The sequence below is a fragment of the Sus scrofa genome, chromosome 17, assembly GCF_054392235.1.
Source record: "Sus scrofa isolate SSC_HxYL_T2T_F1_AM1 chromosome 17, Sscrofa_HxYL_maternal_Yorkshire_Landrace_v2.0, whole genome shotgun sequence".
In the NCBI taxonomy this organism is placed as follows: domain Eukaryota; kingdom Metazoa; phylum Chordata; class Mammalia; order Artiodactyla; family Suidae; genus Sus; species Sus scrofa.
Genome location: NC_139399.1, coordinates 16,210,180 through 16,235,782, shown reverse-complemented (window position 1 = coordinate 16,235,782; position 25,603 = coordinate 16,210,180). Strand labels below are relative to the sequence as shown.

The window sequence follows — 25,603 nt, the reverse complement described above, 5'->3', positions numbered from 1 at the left end:
GTAAGAATTGGTTAATGGATTCACTATTTTAAGGTTTTATTTTTAAATCAGCAAGTACGTACTAAATGCCACTTACATGAAACACACTGATCTACAGCTGCTGCATTCAATCTCAGAAGCCTTATATTTTCTAGAATGTGGGCACTCATACTTCCAGATTGACTAAGCCTCTGAACCATTCTTGTTCTTCCCCTATTTTCTGCCGACATGAGTCGTATGACATGTACCTATCAACATAAGCCTGTACATCGCAATAACTGTGCTCTCCCAGTACAGGCCTCCTGTTTGGTTCTTCCAAACTTCTCACACTTATATTTTGATCATACACATAAGCAGATGATTGAAGAAATATCAAAGCTCAACCATGTTTCTCTGTGAAGCGGGAACAACTAACAACTCAAAATTAGCATTTTATGATTTAAAGCTATTAGAATTCAAAGATCTGGAAAAAAAAAATCAACCTGTCAGTGAGTGGAATCTTGTGCCCACAAACACATCTTGTCACATGAGGACTGATGACATTTTAATTCAAAAATCAATGTTATTGGATAACTGAGGCTTGGCTTAATTATCTTTTCAATATGGTACAGGAAATAAGTGGCAGCATCAGGTTCAAATCCATTCTGTATGATTGTGATAGTCACCTTGGAATATAGCATCTGATAATTACATCATTTAACAAAGATAAATATAAGTGAATATGTTTATTACCATTTGTGCACCACACACTGTGCCATCAGCCACATAGGCATAATCTCTTCCATCTGACCTCATTGCTGACCCTGTAGTTATACACTCATGTCCTTGAGTATATGAATAAACCGCTGATTGAACATCATTTTTGTAAGAATTCTTATTGGGCCAAATACAGGCTAATTTTCCACAAAGAACATCACTGGAAAAGGGGAAGCAAAGAAAATGTCTTATCATTTTGTCTTTTAATGAAACCAAGTTTTAAATAAGCATCGTATTACATGAATGGTAACATAAATATTGTTTAAATGATAGGATAAAACCAGAAACATGCCCAGAAGACATTGTTTCATGGTGCACAACCACTGAATAGAAGCTGATTGATTAATTAGCACTGAGGCAAAATTCAAAACTACACACTAAACTCCAATGTTCAGACATGTCTTCACTTCCTATCACAGAACTCAGTTTTGTTATCTAGTCTCATCATATTTTGTCATGTGCTTTGGGATAACTCATCACCTGCTCCCACTATGATTAAAATGTGACCAGTCTGCTCATTTGCTACCAATATTTGTTGACAGTGGCTGAATGCATTTATTTACACTTTGCACATATTTTGAGCCCTCTCTGATTATGCCCATGCTACCTGCCATGATTTAGTCAGTAACTCTGTTTAGTATACAGACTTTTTGTTTTGATCCTAGGATTCTTCCAGCCTGCTGATATTTCCAGTTGTTTTGGACTCCTCTTTTGCAAATTAAGAAATTTTCAGAACCCACTTTTGCTATAAGCATTTGTGGATATTGATACAGCCTTGCATTCCTGGACTATTTCCCACTGGATCATGGTGTATGTTCATTTAAAAGTACTTTAATTTTTTTTTTTTTTTTTAGAATTTTTGCATCTGCATTCAGCAGGGCTATTGGCCTGTTATTTCCTTTCTTGAAAGGTCCTTGTCTGTTCTTAGTATTAGGATAATGCTAGTGTTGCAAAATGAGTTTGGAAGTATTCTCTCCTTTTCTCATTTTTGGAGGATGTTTGAGAAGTTGTATTAAATCTTTTAAAAATATTTAGTAGAATTCACCAGTGGCCTTGTTTGTTGGAAGGTTTCTGATTGCCAATTCAATCACTTTATTTGCTATTGGTCTGTTCAAATTTTCTATGTAGTATATACAGTATACAGCAAAGTCCTTCCAGGAAGAAAATGAGTAATGGGCTTTTTTGCCTTCTTGTGTACTGGGTCTGGGGGCGGGGGGTATAGCAGCAGAGTGTGTATTAAGAAGTACTTATTTGATTGCTACAATATGTCAGACTCATTAATGGAAATTCCACTGACGAACAATGCCAAGCAGTTTGGAAGCCTATTCCTTGGGTGTTAATTGTACAAGCTTCTAGCAGGAGATACTGGTGACTGGAATTAGGCTAAAGAGAGATGCTGGAGGTGGAGTCTGCTGGCATTCCTAGTCCCTGGGCAGGATCGAAGGCACACATTAGAAGCTTTTTAACTTAGAAGCTTGATCCTCAGTTGACAGGTTTTAAATTACATATATGGACCCCTTCCCAGGTTAGACTGGGAGAGGGGCATTTTATCTGCTCTTCTGTGCTGAATCCTGGTGGGGGGATAGCCATCTAAGAATTTTTTGCTTTCTACAATCCTGAGGGACTTGTGAATGGAAGTCCCTTTGGTTATCAGAGCCAGGTGACCTGGGGAGCTCTCCCCCAGGCAGCAGTACAAAAGCTGGTGGAGCAATGGGTACAAGTTCCTTCTATGCAGGTCCTGGTGACCTGGAGTGGGCTAGAAAGTGATGTCAGGGAATGTGTCTGTCAGGTTTCCGAGTTTCTGGGGTGGAGATTGCAGACAGCCCCTAGATGTGTAGTAAATTAGAAACCTGGACTTGAGGTGGCATCTGTCTTAGCATGCAGATGGCAGCCTTTGAGAGAAAGACTAGGAGATGGGTGATTTCATCTGTTCTCTCTGTACCGAGCCCACTTTCGACCTTTAGTAATAAACATGAGACTTTTAGTCTAGGGTCCTTATTAGCAAACTAGCAGGGAAAAAATAAGAAAAAAGAGAATCAAATTGCATAAAAGGAAAATACACATATTATCCAGAAATCTGATCTACTGTCCATTACTATTTAGTGTCGCTGGACAAGAAATATATAATTTTTATAACTCAATGAATCCTGTTCTGCATACATACATACCTCTGTTCACAGGGTAATGGTTGGGAATTTTTAAAACCACAGTCTCCAGGTCTATTTGGCAGAGAATTAACTTCTTTAAAACAGGCAAATGGGGCACCTTGAGCACCTTAAAATGAAAACATGTTCGTTAAATTATTATTCTTAATGCAAACAGAACATGTGTCAATAAAAGGCTAATGAAACTCACTGCATAAACAATAAAATCATGGTCTTGGGCATGCTTTGTTTGTTTCTATGTGTACCCTGTCAATGCACGCAGAAAGTAACAACTGTCTTACCTAACAGAAAATGGAAAAGGATTATATTTATTGTAGTCAACTATGTGATGGTTAAAAAATAATTTGCCCTCTCTCCCTGCAGGAACCCATGCTTCCCACTCCAATATACCTCAGGCTTGACCTTGTCACTTGCTCTGCTTAATGAAATGAGAGATTTGAAACATCAGGGGCAAAATCTTCAGAACTGGTACACAAAGTATCATATTCTCTCTCTCTCTCTCTCTTTTTTTTTTCTGATGGGGGTGAGCAATGTTCTAGGCAGAGGCTCCTTCAGTCAGTCTTGGCTTCGGAGCGAAGGCAACATGGAGTAGCAGAGGAACTTTTAGATAGTACATCTCAGAGATCTGTTTATTTCCATTTCAATAAACACAAGCATTGGTACCTAGATGTGAAGTTCTACTGTCAGATATGCCCAGAATGTGGCATTGGGATTGAAGCTTGGCAGTAAGTGGCAAGGAGGAGAGTGATGCAGGCTAGGAAATGCCGAAACTTCTGGAAAAACTACCTTCTCAATAAATTACAGGTAGATAATGTTCTTAATGATTTTAACGCGTTAGGCAAAGTGGTCAGAAACTGTGTCTTGGTTACTGCCCCCCCACCTTTTACAACTGCATCTGCAGCATATGGAAATTTCCAGGTTAGGGGTTGAATGGGAGCTGCAGCTGCCAGCCTGCACCACAGCCACAGCAACGCTGGAACTCAGCCGCATCTGTGACCCATGCTGCAGCTTTTGGCAACGCTGGATCCTTAACCCACTGAGCGAGGCCAGGGATCAAACCCACATCCTCATGGATACTATGTCAGGTTCTTAACCCACTGAGCCACAGTGGGAACTCCATCCCTACTAATCTTAACTTTTACACTCAACTTGAAGTGTTGGGAAGCTGTCAAGTCACAGTGGCAGATAATGTCTTCTAACACTTGAATGTCCAGTTGAATGTTTGAGTTTTACCCTCAGCCACATATTCCACCAACTGGTTTCCCGGAAGTGACAGACTCACCTCATTCATTTTGGATAAAATGTCTGCCAAATAACCAACTCTTAATAAATGTAGTTTTTCTCAATTATTATTGTAAATGAAAAGAGGTATCCCATGAGGGGAAAAAAAAAAAAAAAAAGGCTAGTTCAGCTTGCAATTCAACCAATCACATAGGTGCTTTACCACGTACATCCATGCACAGCAGAAGTGCTTTCTGTCCCGTTCTCCCCCCATCACACAGAGTGTTAGGGAGACATGCATTCAAAAGCAGAGGCTTGGGAGTTCCCGTCGTGGCACAGCAGAAACGAATCTGACTAGTATCCATGAAGACAAGGGTTTGATCCCTGGCCTCACTCAGCGGGTTAAGGATCCGGTGTTGCCATGAGCTGTGGTGTAGGATGTGGCATTGCTGTGGTGTAGGCAGCTGCAGCTCTGATTTGACCCCTAACCTGGGAACTTCCATATGTCACCGGTGCAGCCCGAAAAACCAAAAAAAAAAAAGCAGAGGCTTAGTAAAATTAATCATTTCTACTGCTTCATCAAAGACAAGAGAAAGAGACAACTAAGAAAGAGCAGCACCTTTGCCAAATATCTCGGCACACTGGTTGTCCGTAGTTTGGCACCGTCCGTTATAACAGTACGCGGTTCCCAACCTGCATAACTCGCCATTCATTGCATGAGTGTCAGGAACACAGTCACTGGAAGTTCCACTGCAGTACTCGGTAAAATCGCACTCTTGGTCAACGCTCTTTCTACATGGAGTTCCTGCTTCTGACAGCTAGGAGGAAAGAGAAGATGATGTTCCATGAATGACTTGTCTCCATTACCTACTGCCGAGAAAATGAAATAGGCCTGATGACTGATACCTGAGAGCGTTCCAGGGTCCAAAGGCTGAGTTCCCTTAGGGAAAAGGCAGTACAATATCTACTAGGAAGCCTGAAGGAAAGTAACCCTCTCAAACGGTAGCAGGATCCCTCCGACAGAGCATTTGCAAGTGTTTTGGGTTCTTCACTGAGAGGCCATCAGACTAGCTAGCATTTGAGAGGAGACTAAAGAGGCCATTGGATTAACTAGCATTTGGGAGGAGACTAATCAGATGCATTTAAACATACCTGTTCCTCAGAATTGGAGAAACTGTCTCTACCTTTCTCTTCTCAGACCCAGGAACCAAACTACCTGGTTTCCACCTTTTGGGTGGGCTTTTACTAGCTCATTTGGGTAGGTGAGGCACATAAGCCCTCTGTTTTGCAGTTTCCTTTTTTTTTTTTTTTTTGTAATTTCAATAATAAACATTCTCTCCTAAGGTTCTTAATAGTCTTAAGCTCAATTAATGTAAGAAGTGTTTAGGACAACACATGGTAAACAATATATGTAACCGCTAGCATCATCGTCACTGTCATTGCATTCATTATTATTTGAAAGCCAAAACACCCTCCTTGCATAGCTCAAATAGAAAGATTATTGTCCTATTTTTGTGGCCTGTTGTCTTCCACAGTGAAGTTCACCTCCTCCAAAGGCTGACCCACTATGAGTGTAGAAGTAACACACACACACCCCCACACCCGCCCCCCCACACACGCTACAATCCAGTCTGACTGAATATTTACCTAACAGGCAGAGACAAAGTTGTGCAATAAATGCATGAAGTAGCATCATATAAAGGGTGAAATAAAAAAGAAACTCTTTCAATCTAGAATTCCATTCTCAGGAAATATATATATTTCAAAAAAGAATGTGAAATAATGACTTTTCCTAGGCAAATAATAACTGAAGGACCCAGAGTTCCCATCATGTGGCAGTGGAAACAAATCCACCTGGGAACCATGAGGTTGTGGGTTCAGTCCCTGGCCTCACTTAGTGGGTTAAGGATCCGGCATTGCCATGAGCTGTGGTGTAGGTTGCAGACGCAGCTCAGATTCAGCGTTGCTATGGCTGTGGTGTAGGCTGGCAGCTGTAGCTCTGACTAGACCCCTAGCCTGGGAACTTCCATATGCCGTGGGTGCAGCCCTAAAAAAGCAAAAAAAAAAAAAAAAAAAAAGAAATGTTAAAAAAATAATAAATAACTGAAGAACTTGACTTTCAGCAGACAGAAATTACAAGAGATAGTAAAGGGCAGTCTTCAGATACAAGGACTATGATACTAAATAGAAGTTTTTTATAAAAGGAAATAAAGAGGCCCAGAAATGGAAGAAATGATGTTAATTATAAAATTCCGTTTTCCTTATTTTACTTGCTCTAAAAAATAATACAAAATTAAAAAAAGAGTGTGTATTTTGTGTTTATAGGATATGGGAATGTTTCATTATGTAAGATCCATTCACAATACATGAAGTGTATTATATGAAATTGACTCTGATTAATTGAAGATTTGTAAACTATGGGACAACTAGTAAAATGATGTTTAAACTCCAAATAATAAACTAATAGTAAAAATAAAATAGAATCAAATGTTGTATAGTTTTAGAGTTTATATTTAGTTTGCAGAGCAATAGCAAGTCTCATAAATGGCTGCTGAGGATTCAAAATGGTATAGCTACTGTTGAAATACAGATTTTCAGTTTCCTATAAAATTCCATCAACGCTTATTGTGTGACCCAGCAATTTCATGTATAGGTCTCTAGCTAAGTGAAAAAAAAAAAAACCCTATATATTCATATAAAACCTGCTTGTGAAATTCTTATAGCTGCTGTGTTTTTATCACCCCCAAAATTCACACAACCTAGCTGTCCCTCGAATGGGGATTATATTAACAAACCGTCAAACCATGGTACATCCTTAAAATACAATATTATTCAGCAACAAAAAAGGAATGAACTACTGATAAACACAACATGAATGAAGCTCAAATGCATTATGCCAAGATGCCGGATTACAACATTTACGCATATCACTCAATAACATACAACTTGTTTTGCAAAATTGCAGATGCAAAAAACAGACCTGTAGTTACTGTGGTCTGTGGGTGGAGGTATGAATTTACTATAAGGGGGCACAGAGTTTGCGGGGTGGTTGGGGGAGTGGTGATGAAACTGCCTATCCCTTGACTGTGGTGCTAGTTATAAGACTGAATACGTTTGTTATAATACTCAGAAGAATTCACTAAAAGGATTTTACTACGATCAACTATATGCTAATAGAAAAATTGGGGAAAAAGAATATATGGAACATTTATGTCTATGTAATTTACCAGAATTGGAATTAAAATATTTCGCATTATGGAACTTGTTTTCTTATCCAAACATATGTGTTGGAGATTATATCATACCAGTACATGCATATTTAGCCTGCACTTATTAACTCTTGCATAAATTCATGCAACCATTTCAATACAAATATGGAATTTGCCTTTATGATTTGCTATTGCAGGTAATTCTGTAATAAATAGTCTTTCCTGAGTGTTCCACACATGTTCATGTTTCTAGGATTATACATAAGAGAGAAACTCATGATAATCAATGAACTTGGTAAGTTATACTCTATCCAGAGATATGCAAAAATTGCTCACAAAAGCGATGATAGCAATGCAAAATTCCACAAATATTATTAAAAAAAAAGATCTCTATTCCCCTTCCTTAGATACTATCCAGCATCGTCATTTTTAAGATTTCCATTTGGATGACTGCTCCATGATATTGCATTATTGTTTTTATGTTTATCTTTGTTACTGCAGATGATCAGTGTACACATGGAACAATTCTACTTTTCATTGTTTTAAATTGCCTGGGTACTCCCTCTGCCAATGTGTGTGTGTGTGTGTGTGTGTGTGTGTGTGTGTGTGTATGTGTGAGTGTTACTTATCAATGTGTGTGAGTCCATTGTATACTCTGCACACTACATGTTTTGTTTGCTTCACCTTTTGTTTGCTTTGCATGTTATATTTTTTCACAGTTGGTCATATACCATTTTATTTGACTTTACAATTGCCTTGAGAGTTGAAAATTTAGAAGATGATAAATAATGGTTTCAAAACAATAGAATAATCAGTACTAATCTGAGATGCCTTCATTTCATTGTAGTTATCCTTATATACTTGCAGTTGTGCATACACACTCTACTTTCACTGAATTATTTCTCTAGTTCTTCTATCAATTCCACAGTAACTCAATTAATATAGCCTTCTATCCTCACGGTTAAATTGCCAACATAAATGTTGGAAACTTACCTCACATTCTGATGTACAGCATGATCCAGAACCACATTTTACTGAGCCTTTCAGTTTACATGTATTGTAATCACAGCACTTCTTAAATTGACATTCCTAAAATTTCATAAGAAGAATTATTATTTTAGTTCAACCATTTAACAGCTCTTGTTTTTCAAGCTCACCTTCTACTTAATACTCTCTTGTGTTCAAATTTTCAATTATACACTATAATTATCTTCAGTGAAGCTTTATTATTTTATTATTTCTAGAATATCCAAAGGCATAAACAAGTATAAGAACTAAATAAATAACATCTGAAATAACAGCTGATCAGCAACATTTGCTAACTGAAATATTTTGTATTTAATTCATAAATCGACAACATGGAAATATATCATTTGAATTTCTAAGAAAAAATTTTCCCCAAATGTCTTTTTAGTGATTTGTTTAATAAAGTTTCCCTTTGTGAATAAAGCTCAAGTAGAGTTATACAGTATATAAAATGAAAATACATTTAGTATAGTAATCATGTGTCATGCTTAACGACAATGGAAATAAACAAAAAAAAAAGATATGTTGACACACATTTTTACAAGGTAAATGATGGTCAACTGTCATTCAAACTAGGTCATCATTTTTTTATTACTCAATGAATTTATTACATTGATCGTTGTACAATGATCATCACAATCCAATTGTATAGGATTTCCATCCCACAACCCCAGCGCATCCCCCCACCCCCCAAACTGTCTCCTTTGGAAACCATAAGTTTTTCAAAGTCTATGAGTCAGTATCTGTTCTGCAAAGAAGTTCATTGTCTTTTTTTCAGATTCCACATGTCAGTGAAAGCATTTGATGTTGGTGTCTCATTGTATGGCTGACTTCACTTAGCATGATAATTTCTAGGTCCATCCATGTTGCTAAAAATGCTGGTATTTCATTCCTTTTAATGGCTGAGTAATATTCTATTGTGTATATGGACCACATATTCTAGACCCACTCCTCTGTCAATGGAGTTGTTTCCATGTCTTGGCTATTGAAAAGAGTGCTGCAATGAACATTGGAGTACATGTGTCTTTGCGAATCATGGTTTTCTCTGGATAGATGCCCAGGAGTGGGATTGCTGGATCAAATGTTAGTTCTATTTTTAGTTTTCTGAGGAATCTCCATACTGTTTTCCATGGTGGCTACACCAATGTACAATCCCACCAACAGTGTAATAGGGTTCCTTTTTCTCCACACCCTCTCCAGCACTTATTGCTGGTGTAAGGTGGTATCTCATAGTGGTTTTGATTTGCATCTCTTTAGTAATGAGTGATGTTGAACATCTTTTCATGTGTGTTTTGGCGATCTGCATGTATTCTTTGGAGAACTGTCTGTTTAGATCTTCTGCCCACTTTTTGATGGGGTTGTTTATTTTTTTGGTATGGAGCTGCTGAAGATGTTTATAAATTTTGGAGATTAATCCCTTGTCAGTCGATTCATTCGCAAAGATTTTCTCCCATTCTGTGGGTTGTCTTTTCATTTTGTTTAGGGTTTTCTTTGCTGTGCAGAAACTTTTAAGTTTAATTAGGCCCCTTTTTTTATTTTTGTCTTTACTGTCTTTACTCTAAGAGGTGGATCTTGGAAGATGTTGCTGTCATTTAGATCAGAGAGTGTTTGGACTATGTTTTCCTCTAAGAGTTTTATAGAGTCTGGTCTTATTTCTAGGTCTTTAATCCATTTGGAGTTTATTTTTGTGTATGGTGTTAGGGAGTGTTCTAATTTCATTCTCTTCTGTGTGGCTGTCCAGTTTTCCCAGCACCACTTATTGAACAGGCTGTCTTTTCTCCATTGTACATTCTTGCCTCCTTTGTCATAGATTAGTTGGCTGTAGGTGCATGGGTTGAATTCTGGGCTTTCTCTCCTGTTCCACTGATCTGTATTTCTGTCATTGTGCCAGTACCTATGGTTTTGATGACTGTTGCTTTGTAGTATAGTCTGAATTCAGGAAGACTGATTCCTCCAGTTCCATTTTTCTCTTTCAGGATGTCTTTGGCTATTCTGAGTCTTTTGTGCTTCCAAACAAACTTGAAAATATTTTATTTGAGTTCTGTGGAAAATGTCCTTGGTAATTTGATAGGGATTGCATTGAATTTGTAGATAGTCATTTTGATAATATTGACTCTTCCAATCCAAGAGCATAGTATGTCTTTCCATCTATTTTTGTCATCTTTGATTTCTTTCATCAGTGTTCAATAGTTTTCAGAGTACAGGTCTTTTGTCTCTTCAGGTAGGTTTACTCCTATGTATTTTATTCTTTTGGATGCTATGGTAAACAGGATTGCTTCCCTAATTTCTCTTTCTGATCTTTCATTGTTAGGATATAGAAATGCAGTCAATTTCTGTGTATTAATTTTGTATTCTGAGACTTTGCCAAATTCATGGATGAGCTCTAACAGTTTACTGGTAGAGTCTTTAGGATTATCTAGGTATAGTATCATGTCATCTGCAAATAGGGATAGTTTTACTTCTTCCTTTCCAATTTGGATTCCTTTTATCTCTTTTACTTCTCTGATTGCTGTGGCTAGGCTTCCAAAACTATGTTGAATAGTAGTGGTGAGAGAAGATATCCTTGTCTTGTTTCTGATATCAGTGGGAAATCTTTCAGCTTTTCATCATTGAGAATGATGTTAGCTGTGGGTTTGTCACATACGGCCTTTATCATGTTGAGGTAGGTTTCCTCTATGCCCACTTTCTGAAGGTTTTTTTTTTTAATCAGAAATGGGTGTTGGATTTTGTCAAAGGCTTTTTCCGCATCTATTGAGAGGATCATATGGTTTTTATTCTTCAGTTTGTTAATGTGGTGTATCACACTGATTGATTTGTGGAGATCAAAGAACCCTTGCATCCCTGGAATAAATCCCACTTGATCATGATTTTCAATCCTTTTAATGTTTGTTGGATGTGGTTCGCTAGTATTTTGTTGAGGATTTTTGCATCTATGTTCGTCAGTGAAATTGACCTGTAGTTTTCTATTTTTTGTGGTATCTTTGTCTTGTTTTGGTATCAGGGTGATGGCGGCCTCATAGAATGTGTTTGGGAGTACCCCTTCCTCTGCAATGTTTTGAAATAGTTTCAAAAGGATAGGTGTTAGCTAGTTTTTCCTTTCATCATGACACTCCCTTCTGTCCTGCAGAGTTTCTGCTGAAAAATTTGCCAATAACCTTATTGGGGTTCCCTTTTATGTTAATTTATTTTCCCTAGCTGCTTTCAATATTTTCTCTTTGTCTTTAATTTTGGTCAGTTTGACTAATATGTGTCTCAGGGTTTTCCTCCTTTGGGTTTATTTTATATGGTACTTGTTGTGCTTCCTGGATTTGAGTGAGTGGTTCCTTTCCCATGTGAGGGAAGTTTTCAGTTATTATCTCTTGGAATATTTTTTCTGTCTCCTTTTCTCTCTCTTCTCCTTCTGGCACCCCCTATAATATGGATGTTGGTGCATTTAACATTGTCCCAGAATTCTCTTAGACTCTCTTCATTTGTTTTCAATCTTTTTTCTCTTTTCTGTTTCACATCCGTGATTTCCACTAATCTGTCCTCCACCTCACTTATTCGTTCTTCTTCCTCCTGGATCCTGCTGTTAGCTGCTTCTAGTGAATTTGTTATTTGTTATTGTATTTTGCATCTCTTCTTGTTGAAGTTTTATATCTTGTATCTCTTTGGTCAGTGTTTCCTGTAAGTTATCCACCTTTGCCTCCAGTTTATTTCCAATGTCTTGCATCATCTAGGTCATCATTTAAATAATGTTAACGAATGGAATTTTTTTTCATGTAAGTACATTGCATTAATACAATTCTTTAGTATTTTTATATTCTTAACTTAAAAACAATCAAACATATTCCATTTACTCAAAAATCTGGTTTCAAAGATCTTGTCCTTAAAAAGAAGGTAGGATTCTTCTTTTTATATTCTCCAAATGTTTCAAACTTTTTGTGTGTTCATGCGAATAGATATGTATTTATAAATGTCCCTGTCATCAAAATGATTTAGAAAATATGGGGTAAAATTTGAAGTTGTAGTTGTAATCCCCAGACCCTCCAGAGGTAATCTCCTTGTATATTTCAGTGTTTAATATCCCAAAGTTCAGTATCACCATATGAGTGCATGTGTGTCTATATACTCTTTCATGAAACATAAACAATGTTTATCAGTACTAATTATGACCAATCATTTTAATTTATAACAAGCTAACTGGGAAATGGTGTCTCATTTTTTATTATTACTTCTCTGATTAATAGTGAGTTTGAACAAGAATTTGTGTTTTATCCAATTTTATTCATGAATTAAATAAGCATTTCTTCTCACAATTTTGACCATTTTGCAAAGGGTTTTTTTTGGGGGGGTTTGTTTATTTTCCTCTATTCCTCTTTAAATAGTAGAGACAGCTTTTTAAAAATAATATCCTATTATCCTCTTTCTCTTCTTTTTGGTTATAACATTTCTTTGCTGTCTATTATTCATCTTATTAATAATGTCTGTCATTTCCTGTAGTTTACATATTCTTCATCCTTTATGACTATTGAGTTTTATGTCTCCTAACCAAGATTATGAAATATTAACAATACTTTATTCTGATATTTTATTGCTTTATAAAACTAAAAGATTTTTTCTTAAATGTATCCCTCTATATTTTGTGAGATATTAACTCCGATATTTATTGCTAGTCATCATACTTGTGAATTCACACATAGCCACAATATATTCTTAAGTACTACAGATTCTCTATGCAAATACTTATGTGAGTATTTGAATTACAGACTGACCATTCACATTTTACATGGAAAACAAGTTTTCATTTGTAAGAACCAATGACAGACAAACTATGGTAATTCAGGTTGGCTCTCTGGCAGACATATTCTTAAAAGTCAATAAACTTGTGGTTGCCAAAGGGGAGGGGGAGGGAGTAGGATGGATTGGAAGCTTGGGGTTAATAGATGCAGATTATTGCCTTTGGAATGCATTAGCAATGAGATCCTGGTGTGTAGCACTGGGAAGTATGTCTAGTCACATATGATGGAGCATGATAATGTGAGAAAAAAAGACTGTATACATGTACTTGTAGCTGGATCACCATGCTGTACAGCAGAAAATTGACACAACACTGTGAACCAGCTATAATGGAAAAAAATAAAAATCATTATATATAAAAAAAAAAGTCAATGAGATAACTTTGTTACTCCAAGGAAAACAACTGAATTTGCTGTCACTGATATAATTTAATCTTTAAAGTGAAATCAGAATCTTGGAAAAATTTAGATATCAACAGAGGCTTTATTTATCCATTACTTTTCATATGATGACAGTAAACATAAAATTTTGATATTTTATAGTGAGATATCTGCATAATTCAGTGAACCAGCATTTTCCAAATGACCAGCATATGATGTTAAAAAATTATACATGTGTTAAAAAAAAAGGTCCACTTGAAGTGCTATATAGACAAATGGGCTTTAGTATAATGTGGTATAAATAATACATTAATTTTGGTTTCATATTTAACAATACATCTAGCCTTTAAGAAATTTTCACTTTTCAAGTTGAATGTATTTACAAAGTAGAATATCCACAATTTTCTGAAAAGTTATTAAAAGTTCTTTCCTTTTTATAACTATATATTTGTTTGAGGATGGATTTATATGCATTGGGACTTTATCTGGAGAGGATGAGTTTGCAGAGAAATCACTATCTTCTCATCAATATCAATTCTTTCAGTCCTTTTTTTTTTTTTTTTGGCTTTTTGCCATTTCTAGGGCCACTCCTGCAGCACATGGAGGTTCCCAGGCTAGGGGTCTAATCGGAGCTATAGCCACCAGCCTACACCAGAGCCACAGCACATCAACTTGGGATTCGAGCCGTGTCTGCGACCTACACCACAGCTCATGGCAATGCCAGATCCTTAACCCACTGAGCAAGGCCAGGGATTGAACCCACAACCTCTTGGTTCCTAGTCGGATTCATTAACCACTGAGCCACAATGGGAACTCCCAGTCTTAAAATATGGTATATTCTTCAATTTTGTAAATACTTCCATGATTTCTGTTAATAATGCTTTGAGGTTTTCTATGAAGTGGTCTTGCACATATTTCATTATTTTTTTTTTTTTGTCTTTTGTCTTTTTAGGGCCGCACCCATGGCATGTGGAGGTTCCCAGGCCAGGGGTCTAATCAGAGCTGCAGCTGCCAGCCTACACCACAGCTACAGCCACAGCAACGCCAGATCTGAGCCTTGTCTGCCACTCACACTACAGCTCACAGCAACACCAGATCCTTAACCCATTGATAGAGGCCAGGGATCAAACCTCATAGTTCCTAGTTGGATTCGTTTCCACTGTGCCACAACGGGAACTCCATCATTAGATATCTTACACATTTTATGTTTTTTTGCTGCTATTGTAAATGGCATTATTTTGAAATTTCTTTTTCTAGTTATTTACTGCTGATCTAAAGAAATCTTTTAATTTTTGTGAATTATGTCACCAGTGACCTTGGTAAGTACACACACAGCTGCAAATGATAACTTATTTCTAAATTATTTGGGGTTTTCAATGTACACATATTATTAGGAATGAAAGTTAAATTTCTTCACTTTGAATTGTCATACATTTTATTTTCCTGCTTGATTTCTCTGGTTAGTTTATCACAATCAATATCAAGTGTAAAAGATAATAGTGTGCATCGCTGGCTCATTACTGACTTCAGGGAGAAAGATCATTATATATGAAGTTAACTATAAGATTTTATAGATACTCTTTCTTAAATATAGCAAGTTCCACTCTATTTTACTAGAAGATTATATCTATCCACTGAGATAATCACTTTTAAATTACATTCCTGAAATAAATCAATGAACTCTATAATGCATGTCTGAGGGTGTGTGTGTGTGTGTCCATGTGTGTCATTATATTCAATTTATAACTTTTACTAAGAATTTTGTGATATAAAAAATATGGGCATACATAAATCCATTCTTGAGATAGTCTTATCAGGTTTTTTTTTTTAATTCAAGGTTGTTTTATCCTTAAAAAATGATTTAGGACATATTACTTTTTTTCTATACTCTAGAAAATGTTGTATAAAATCAGTATTTCTTAATTAAAAAAATTCAATATTAGAGCCATGTGGCATGGATTTTTAATGAGTTTTAAATTTATATATGTTATTTCCTAAACCTATATAAATGCTATTCACATTTTTATTTCTACTCAAGCTGTTTTTTCTTAAATGCTGTTTTTCAGGGATTTTGTCCATTTTGTTTTGGTTGTTAAATGTATTAGTATAATCTCTGTGATGGCATCTTACTATTTTTTCATATCATATTACATAAGATCTACAGTGATGTCTTATCTTTAAGTGCTGTTATTTCTTTTTGGTCCTTTTGTTGGGGGGTAGGCCCACACCTGCGGCATATGGAAGTTGCCAGGCTAGGGGTCGAATCAGAGCTGTAGCTGCTGGTCTATGCCACAACCACAGCAACACGGGATCCGAGCAGTGTCTGTGACCTACACCACAGCTCACAGCAATGCCGGATCCTTAATCCACTGAGTGAGGCCAGGGATCGAACATGTGTCCTCATGGATGCTAGTCAGATTTGTTTCAGCTGAGCCATGATGGGGATTCCAAGTACCATTATGCTTGATTTTTTTATTAGTGTTAGTAGGGGCTTATTTTATTTATTTGTCTGTAAACAATAAGAATTTGCATTTCATTGTGGGATGTCTGGATACAGTATCTAGGCTGACTGTGATGATATTTTGGGTCTTCATCTGTACCCAATCATTCTGTAATGATCTGGGTTTTATTACATTCCATTTTCATTAGTTTCCAATTACTCTACTTTCCCTATTGATGTCTTCATCCAGGATATAGTCTTCTTCATTGCTAGCTTGGTAGCTTTAGGTATTTAAAATTGTCCTTTCCTATTCTTTTTGATTTTACTCCACAGATTGGGGAACCAATGTGAGCATCTGTCAGCTTCTTGGTCTTATCACCTCAATGCGTCACTAAAGAACTAGCAACATGACCACAAGTTAGGATAACCAATTGATTGGACCTACTCTAAGATGAATTTCTCAAAGATGCCAGGTGTTGTCTGGATTTTCCATGCCCCTACTCCACCCATGATGATGTTTTGGGTCCTCTTATGTGTGCCTCTTGGGTTAAGAGTCTCTCTTCAGTCACCTTACAGTGACTGGGTATTCCTCCAGTGTACAGCCACCCTAGCTAATGGCTGGAGGTCACTTCAGAGGGTAGTGATTGAGGAAATTCCTGCATTATTTCCTTACTGGGGCATTGTAGGATCTCATCCTTGACCTGAGCCATGAGCTCTGAGCCTGGCTTGGGTCTGGAGAGTTAATTAGGGATTGTGAACTCCCATTCGCAGTAACTGGCACCAGTCCCTTGCTTACCTCTTCTTAATTTCCAGTTACATACGTCAAGTGTACACACATCTTTGACTACACAGGTGTCTTGTAAGCACAGCCACTTGGCCTCTGCTATTTGGGGATTCAGTAATCCCTAAGGACTCAGGGTAGCCAGCTCCATGATGGCCCTTTCAACCATCAACCCTAGTCTATAGACGAGAGCTACTACTGAGATTGTCAACAGTGTTAGGATCTCCTCAGTAATGCATTTCTTCATTGCTCTAGTGAAAGGTTTGTATGCTGGTCCATCCAAATCATTAGGTGCTAGATTTGGTATTCTTGTAGTCCATTCAAATATGGCCACACCTATGAACTTCTGACCCCATCTGCATTACTTCATTAAGGTAGTTTTGCCATATCTACCTCATTTATTGCAGGCCAGGTTGTTTCCTATCTTCAAGCTTCCATCCAACAGCAAATCGAGGCTTGTCCTAGGTTACCTGGCCAGGGTACTAAATCCTGATTTACCAGACTGCAGTCCTTGTTCAATAAAGTCTACCTTACCCAGGCTTATACTTTAATAGTTTGTGGTCAACATCCTTAAATTCCATCTTTATGTTCTCCATGTTCTCATCCACACATATTACCAACTTTCACCCATTTAAAAAATAACCTCTGTATTGCAGCAGCAAAGAGTACTTATTTTTGGCTGTACTTAGATTTGAGTCCAACTGGTAGTCTTGTACCAGTGAGGCAAGGCAGGGACAGATCGTGAGCAGAACATGTATCATCTTGGTGAGAAATCCATCCTCCAGTGAGGTTTCCATGGTCTACAGGTAGTGTGAAGCTGTTCTAACGCAGCAAGGAGACAGGAGTAACTTCACAGCCCAGGGGGTTCAGAGGACTTTGGCGGTTTTAAGTTTCTCCAGTGCATCTATTCAAATGTACCAAACCCAGAAATGAGTACAGGATACATATTACTATTTTGCCAGTAAGAAATCCACTTTCGGAGTCTATCTTGATTGTCTGCTTCCTAGGAAAACATCTGCTCCAGCTAATGTGGTCTGACATTCCCCCAGAAACAGACTCTGAAACCAGGATACTATTGAGTCACTTATTTGGAAGACGGATTGGTTTCCTACTGATGCTGTTGCCAATGATCACACACTTAGAGGCTTGAAACAACACAAGTTGATTTTCCCACAGTATCTATAGCTCAGAACATCAGAGAGGTAAATGAGGTCAGGTACTTTGCCTACAGACTCACAAGGGTAAAACCGAGGTGTTGGGCAGAAGCCTCCTGTTTTTTTTGGTTTGTCTTTTTCCCACGTTTTATCTGCATTTCTTCCTGTGTTTCCTGTGTCTTCCACCAGCAACAGCAGATTGAGGTCCCCTTGCTCTCTAAAGCTTTGTTTTTAGGGTTGTATATGAGGCATATGGAAATTCCTGGGCAACGGGTCCAATCAGAGCTGCAGCTGCGATCTACACCATGGCCACAAGAACGCTGGATATGAGCCGCATCTGAGACCTACGCTGCAGCTTGCAGCAGTGGTGTAGCTTTGCGGAAGTGCTGTACTGTCACAACTATTCCACTCTGCTGCTGTAGCACAAAAACAGTCTGATACAATGTACGAACATATAGACCTGGCTGCAGGTCAACAGAGTTCCATTTACAAAAATAAGTGGCACCGATTGGGCTACTGGATACTGTTGAACTTTGGTGCAGAGCATGCCTCAGAGGATTATCTGCCAACTGCCCATCATAATTATCTGACAGCTGATAATTAATCCCTGATAATTGATGAGTATTCTATTCTGGTGGGGCCAGAAGAAGTACTCCAACTAGGAGAATCAGATACCTGAGGCAAAAACACTCTGCCAGAACAGTCAATCCTGAGGAAGCACTGGTAGAGCATTGATCGCATCTGCTGTGTCAATCTGCCCACAGCCTGCAGTGGTGGAGGCTCATGAGGTGTAGATTTAGCTCCAGATTATGTTGTTTCATTTGACCATTCATTAAAAAGAACCAGAATTGTTGGCAAGTAATTGCCACCATATACTTAAGGGTAGGTGAATGCAAATGAGCACAGTACCATTTATCAAAGAACTAAGACGACACTAGGAAATCTGAGATAATTTGAAAATATACATACATACATACAGATACATATATGGACTACTGTATATAAATTATTACATTAATGTAAATTATATACAAGTTATAAAATATATATAAACTCCAGGGAATGGTAGATAATCATGAGAATCTGTAGGGATTTAAAGTTACTTAAACATGTTAGCTATTTTCATAAGTGGATAAGAAATTCATATAATTATTGGGGGAGTAAGAATCAAGAAACTTTATAGTATAACAGGCCAAATATATGGTCCTATCAGTTGAAAAGAGTGTGCACTAAATATTTGGTTGATGGAAGTAAAGTAGATTTCATATTTATATTTAGAATGAATACACTGATCAAATTTTGATCATCCTGGAACTTGGTAAGGCAGGAATGTTTGAGACGAATTAAGAAAGATCTGTTCTAATGTTTAGACATCCTTGAAACCACAAGAGGAAGAAAAAAACATTGGACCAAATTCAGAAGTTTATAGAGAAGATGTAGATTGAAGTCTCATGATTTAGGAAACAAGAGAATTCCTTTATATATTCCTACATGCTCAAAATCTCTTGGTTGTCATAATTTGGGAACAGTGCATAAACCAAAGTTTCATGACGCATCTGTGTTCTCAGTTGAAGAGTCATGGGGAAGCGATTCATATACCTTTACCTAGCCTCACTGTCACATCAAATTCCATTGAAGACTTAGTTGCATATATTATTCCATATATATTATGGCCACTTATTAGAAACATAAGAAATTGTGCTCATATTTCAGTCTTAATTACGCACCCGTTCACTGCCACAATCACATTCTTCATGAGGTTCCAAAATCCCATTACCACACACCGATTGATTTTGATGGAATGGTTTCAGTTTTGGAAAGTTCTGAAGACACCGACCCTCAAATGTGGAAATAAAATATCTATAGGCATGCATGCTACAGTTGCTAAACATCTTTATACCACTGGAAAACCTAAAATGAAATGAGTCCTTGGGTTAAATAAACCTAGCTAATAAAACTACAATCTAAACAATGTTCCATGTACAATAATGTGACTCACAAGATAGCTCAAAGGAAAAACTTGTACCTTAGCAGAGACAAAGTCAAATGCAATTAAAGTTTCATTTATCATTTCTTATCTTTAACATTTTTTTAAAAATAACATTGAAAATGCATCTCTACAAGAAAGCAATAAAGTATAATGGTTAAATCTATCTATCTAAACACTTATCTATTATCTATCAATCATCTACCTATTATCTATCATCTATCCATTATCCATCAACCATCTATCATCTATTATCTATTATCTATTTATATATCTATCTACCTACCTATCATCTATTATTCATCACTTATCCATTATCTATCATCTCTCCATTATCTATCAACCGTTTATCACCTATTATCTACCTATCATTCTATCTCCTATCTGTCTATCTATCACACCTATCTTTCTCTCTACCTGATATGCTCTTCTACCAAATACTGAAAACCTCCTTCCCTCATTTCCATCACATGTCTGCTCAAATGTCACTTTCTGAAGAGGCCCGTCTTGGCAACATTGTCTGAAATTGTGTTCCCTCCCTCTCACATTCCCCTCCCACTTTAATATTTATATTCTACATAGTAGTTTTGCATCATGTAAAATAAGGTTTTTTTAATTTGTAATGTTTAAATATATATATATATATTTTTTTTTTTTTTTGTCTTTTGTCTTTTTTGTTGTTGTTGTTGTTGTTATTGTTGCTATTTCTTGGGCCGCTCCCGCGGCATATGGAGGTTCCCAGGCTAGGGGTTGAATCGGAGCTGTAGCCACCGGCCTACGCCAGAGCCACAGCAACTCGGGATCCGAGCCGCGTCTGCAACCTACACCACAGCTCACGGCAACGCCGGATCGTTAACCCACTGAGCAAGGGCAGGGATCGAACCCGCAACCTCATGGTTCCTCGTCGGATTCGTTAACCACTGCGCCACGACGGGAACTCCTGTTTAAATATATTTATATGACATAAATTTTGCACTAATGTATATTCATGATCACAGCTCCATTTCCGGGGGGACTAATAGCTATGTCTAACAGATGTCCAATAAACATGTCCAATATATGAGGTACAGTATTGAACTCCAGTCCTCATCTTGACACCTCCATTAACCAAACTCTCTACATCTCCATTGCTCCACTCTCCTAACCTCTATCACAATAATTGAGTTTATCCAGCTCTGATAAAAGCCAACTCCTCTTAGACACTAGGTCCTATATGCTCTAATTTACTCCATGATTTGGCTTTTGTGTTCATTATATCCAGCATCATCTTTCTCTTCTCTTTATTTTGATTAATCTATAGATAATGCACAGTGTTGCCCATACATAAAATCCTTTGATTATAAATTCCACCTCATAATCCCCAAAAGTTTGTCTATATTTACCATCTCCATTTTATCACTTTCCACAGAGTTGATCAAGTTCCTTAAAATAATCAAAAATATTAGTTGGGATTGTACCAAATTTATAAACCTCTTAAAATTAGAAAATTTGAGGAAAAATTAGAAATTTTATAATAGGTCATCCATTTTCTTAGTTCTGGTATACACAAACTAGTAAACATACTAATTTTTTTTCAAGATTGCTTATCCTGATGAACTTTCGATACTGTGGTTGTTCTCATTATATACTGATACTGTAGATTTATGTGGGTAATCAGTCATGATATCTGCAAATAAGGACAATTACTAAAAATTTCTCCTATTTTTCTTTCCTCCAAAATAATAGCCAAAGCTACCAGTGCTATGTTAGAGTGTTAAGAGTGGTTTAGACATTTTCGCCTTAAGCAACAAATGCTACAACAACAGAACAATAGTATTTTATGTGAATATAGTATTTCATAGTCTTCATAAATTTTAAAATTTTCCCTCTAATTCCTTTGAGTGAATATTTCTTAACCAGAGGACTTATCGCGTTTCTGGACAAATTTATTAGTGTAAAATGTCTTCACGCACAACACAGATTCCCAATTTTTGACATGGAATTGAGTACAAAAAAATAAATCCACCATGTCCTGTAAACAACTTCACAAATATATATGAAATTAATCAAAAGGAAAAAAAAGCCTCACATTGCTTCACGATTCATTATGCATGTAGCTCTTGCACAGGAACACTTATTGACGTCATCATACGTTAATCCTATTTTAAGGCCAAGTAGCTGAGCCATAAGAACTGAAAATCCCTCCAGGGTTATTGCTTCTGAATACTAAAATAAACAAGATTGAAGAGAACATAATGATAGAAGAAGAGGACAAAAGGAAGTAACACATTAAAACAGTTTTGTTCCTATACAATTTCAGATTTTAACATTTATTATGTGGATCACTTTATTTTTTTGATAAATCACTGCTATGACTATCCATACTAGTTAATTTATTAAGAAGCATGAAACAAAGTAAAATGTAACCAAACTATCAATACTCTCCGGTGTGAAATTAGGGCATGCCCAGAGTCTAGAGCCTTCAACACACTTAGTTTTTCTGATGCAACCAATATAAAACACATTTCTTTGACTTTCTTACAATGTCTATTCATTCAATTAACAAATATTAATTCAGTATATACATATGTCAGGCACTATGAGAGAAGATGAGAAAGTAGCAGCATGCAAGAAAAAGGGACTTTGTCCACACCTGGAGCTTATATTACAGAAGAGGAGAGAGAAATAAGTAGGAAATTAACAATAGACTTCCCAAATACAAAGAGATCATAAGAAGTGCTCTGAAGAAATGGAGTGATCCAACAGAGAATTCTAAGGAGCACTATACATATATGATAGTTAGAAAAACCTATTTGTGGAATTGATGTTTAGGCTGAGAGAGAAAGTGTGGGAAATGAGCCAGCATTATGAATAACTTACCTGTTCAAAGACTGTAATGTCATGAGTGGAGTGAGGAGGAGACAGGACAGAAGCTGGAGAGAGGCAAAGCCACAGTAAAGAAATGCAGGGTGAGATGCTACTAAAAAAAGATTGGTGGTAGTGCAGAGTGGTGTTTCATATGCTTTAACCTTGATAAACAAATTGCAATGCTCTTCTCATTTTTAAAATCACTATAAGCAAAATTCTTAGAACTCATCAATAAAAAACTTAAGACAGCAAGTAAAATTTAATTTATACAGAAACAAAAAATACTGCATATGTGGGTACATGTGTGTGAATGAAAAGTCTGGACTATTATATAGCCACATGGAAAAAATGAGTTAATAAGTACCTTCCTCTGTTATCCTACAAGAGCTAAATTTGAGGGAGAAAAAAGGGAAAATCCAGTTTCAGAATTTGAAAGGAGGTTAAAGACAAAGCAGAACATGAGCGATGATATCTGGCCAACCACTAGGTTTTAGGGTAATCTATAGGAACTAGAAGCTGGATTTTTATTTTTTTATAGCTTTAAAAAAACTATTTATTTATTTATTTTTGCTTTTTAGGCCCACACCCATGGAATATGGATGTTCCCAGGCTAGTGGGTAGAATCTGAGCTCCAGCTGTCAACCTACACCACAGTCAGAGCAACGCTGGATCCCCGACCCACTGAGTGAGGCCAGGGATCAAACCCACATCCTCATGGATACTAGTCGGATTCATTTCCACTGTGCCACAACTGAAACTCCCAAGCTGGACTACTTTTTTTTTTTTTTTTTGCTTTTTTTGCTTTTTTGCTTTTTTAGGGCTGCACCAGCAGCATATTTTTTTCTTTTTTGCTTTTTTAGGGCTGCACCAGCAGCATATGGAGGCTCCCAGGCTAGGGGTCTAATCGGAGCTGTAGCCGCCAGCCTATGCCACAGCCCCAGCAATGTGGGATCCGACCTACACCACATCTCGCAGCAATGCTGGAGCCTTAACCCCCTGAGCAAGGCCAGGGATTGAACCTGCGTCCTCAAGGATGCTAGTCAGATTCATTTCCGCTGAGCTATGATGGGAACTCCCCACAATATCTAAATTTGAATACTCAAGAAATTTAAGGGGCTATGTGGAGTCTAAAAATGATATAAATGAACTTATTTGCAAAACAGAAACAGACTCACAGATACAGAAAATAATCTTGTGGTTACAAAAGGGGAAAGGTGAGGGTGGAGAGGAGGGATAAATTAGGATTTGGGGATTAACATATACACACTACTGTATACAAAATAGATAATCAACAACTGCCATATAGCACAGGGAACTCTACTCAATAGTCTCTATAACCTATATGGGAAAAGAATCTGAAAAAGAATGGCTATATGTACATGTATAACTGAATCACGTTGCTGTACATTTGAAACTCACACAACATTGTAAATCAACTCTGATATAAAATAAAAATTTTAAAAAGAAATTGAGTGGTCCTATTATTTAGGAAAATAGAGTAAAAGAATGAACAAACTATTCCTACACATATAAACATGAATAACTATCACAGACATAATCTTGAGCAAATATATGACAGATACACACAAGTTCACACGCTCTATTACACCATTTATAGAATGTTCCAAAAAAGAGCACATTAATCAATGATTAAATGTCAGAATAGTGGTTTTCTTTGGTATGGGCTGTAAACTCAGGTCTTCTAAAGTGTTGATAGGATTGTATTTCTTGATCTCTGTGATATTTATACCTATGTATGGACTTGGCCAAAATGTATTGTGTTACATACTTATGACCTATACAATGTTCTCTATCTATACAATATACTTCAATAAAACTTTTATTTAAAAGGAAATAGACGTAAAGTTATATGCCAAGAGGGAAAGCTTTAAAACATTGGAAAGAGGATTCAGAGGTGTAGATTATTCAAAGGACTGATTTAGTTGTTTTCAGTGTGTTAGTCTTTTAAACTAGTTTTATTTGTAATAAGGATACGTACATTACTTGATAAAAAGTAATTGTAGTTGAGTTACATGGTTCAACACGTGGACATCTTTCAAAAAGCTATTCAAAATAGTTCTGAAATAATCCATAAGAACAGTTCATAATAATAACATATAATTTATATGTTTACTTAATGGATACATAGATTGGTAAAACAGTATAAAGTATACAAAAAACGACAAGCACGAATTCATAATTTTTGTCATTTCTTAAACTGGAAGGAGGCATGACAGGAGGCTTTAACTTTTCTCTAAGGTTTTAGGTCCTTAGAAAATCTGAGGCAAAGTTAGTATCCATTTTGCCTAACTGATGAAGGGGTATATTAATGTTTATTCATATTATTTCCTTATGTTTGAAATTTGTAATTAAACTTTCTGAGATTAAAATGTTGTTCCCAACAAAATCATAATAAGTATGGCTATAGAGAAAAAAATCAAGTTTACTTAACTATGTAAAATAATGCTTCTAAAATATAATATAAAGTTTAGAAAAAATAGTAATGTAAAGAAGGATACAAATTACATACCATAATAATATTGGCATCACCACTTTTATTGCATATTGTGCCAGAAGATGTCGCTCCCACGTATTTAGGCTGTTTCCTGTAACTACATTATTAGAGTATTACCTTTTTTATTAGCATGGCTATTCAGAACAACTTACCAGCTTACTGGTTAAATTAAACTTTAAACAATTTTTCAAGCATAGAATTTTTAAAATCTGAATAATACACCTAATATATTATCCAAAGTGCTCAAATCACTGAAAACTATAATTTATTTTAATACTAATTTTCTTTCTTAACCTAAATCCTAGCCTTGATATAATTTTATTATTTCAAATTCTCCTCAGTTTCCTTTATTCGGCGTTTATGA

At 36.6% G+C, this 25,603-nt stretch overlaps 1 protein-coding gene across 3 annotated transcripts in view; it reads right to left on the bottom strand.

Annotated features, from left to right (window-relative positions):
- ADAM18 (ADAM metallopeptidase domain 18) overlaps positions 1–25,603 on the bottom strand; it is a 55,372-nt gene that overhangs the window by 12,418 nt on the left and 17,351 nt on the right. For all 3 annotated transcript variants that reach the window (XM_085003915.1, XM_085003916.1, XM_085003917.1), the window contains 7 exons: positions 25,255–25,336; positions 21,946–22,082; positions 19,618–19,801; positions 8,324–8,419; positions 4,741–4,939; positions 2,904–3,009; positions 712–895 (listed from right to left, as the gene is read on the bottom strand). In XM_085003915.1, coding sequence (XP_084860041.1) covers positions 712–895; positions 2,904–3,009; positions 4,741–4,939; positions 8,324–8,419; positions 19,618–19,801; positions 21,946–22,082; positions 25,255–25,336 — 988 coding nt within the window. The remainder of the gene's footprint in view (positions 1–711; positions 896–2,903; positions 3,010–4,740; positions 4,940–8,323; positions 8,420–19,617; positions 19,802–21,945; positions 22,083–25,254; positions 25,337–25,603) is intronic.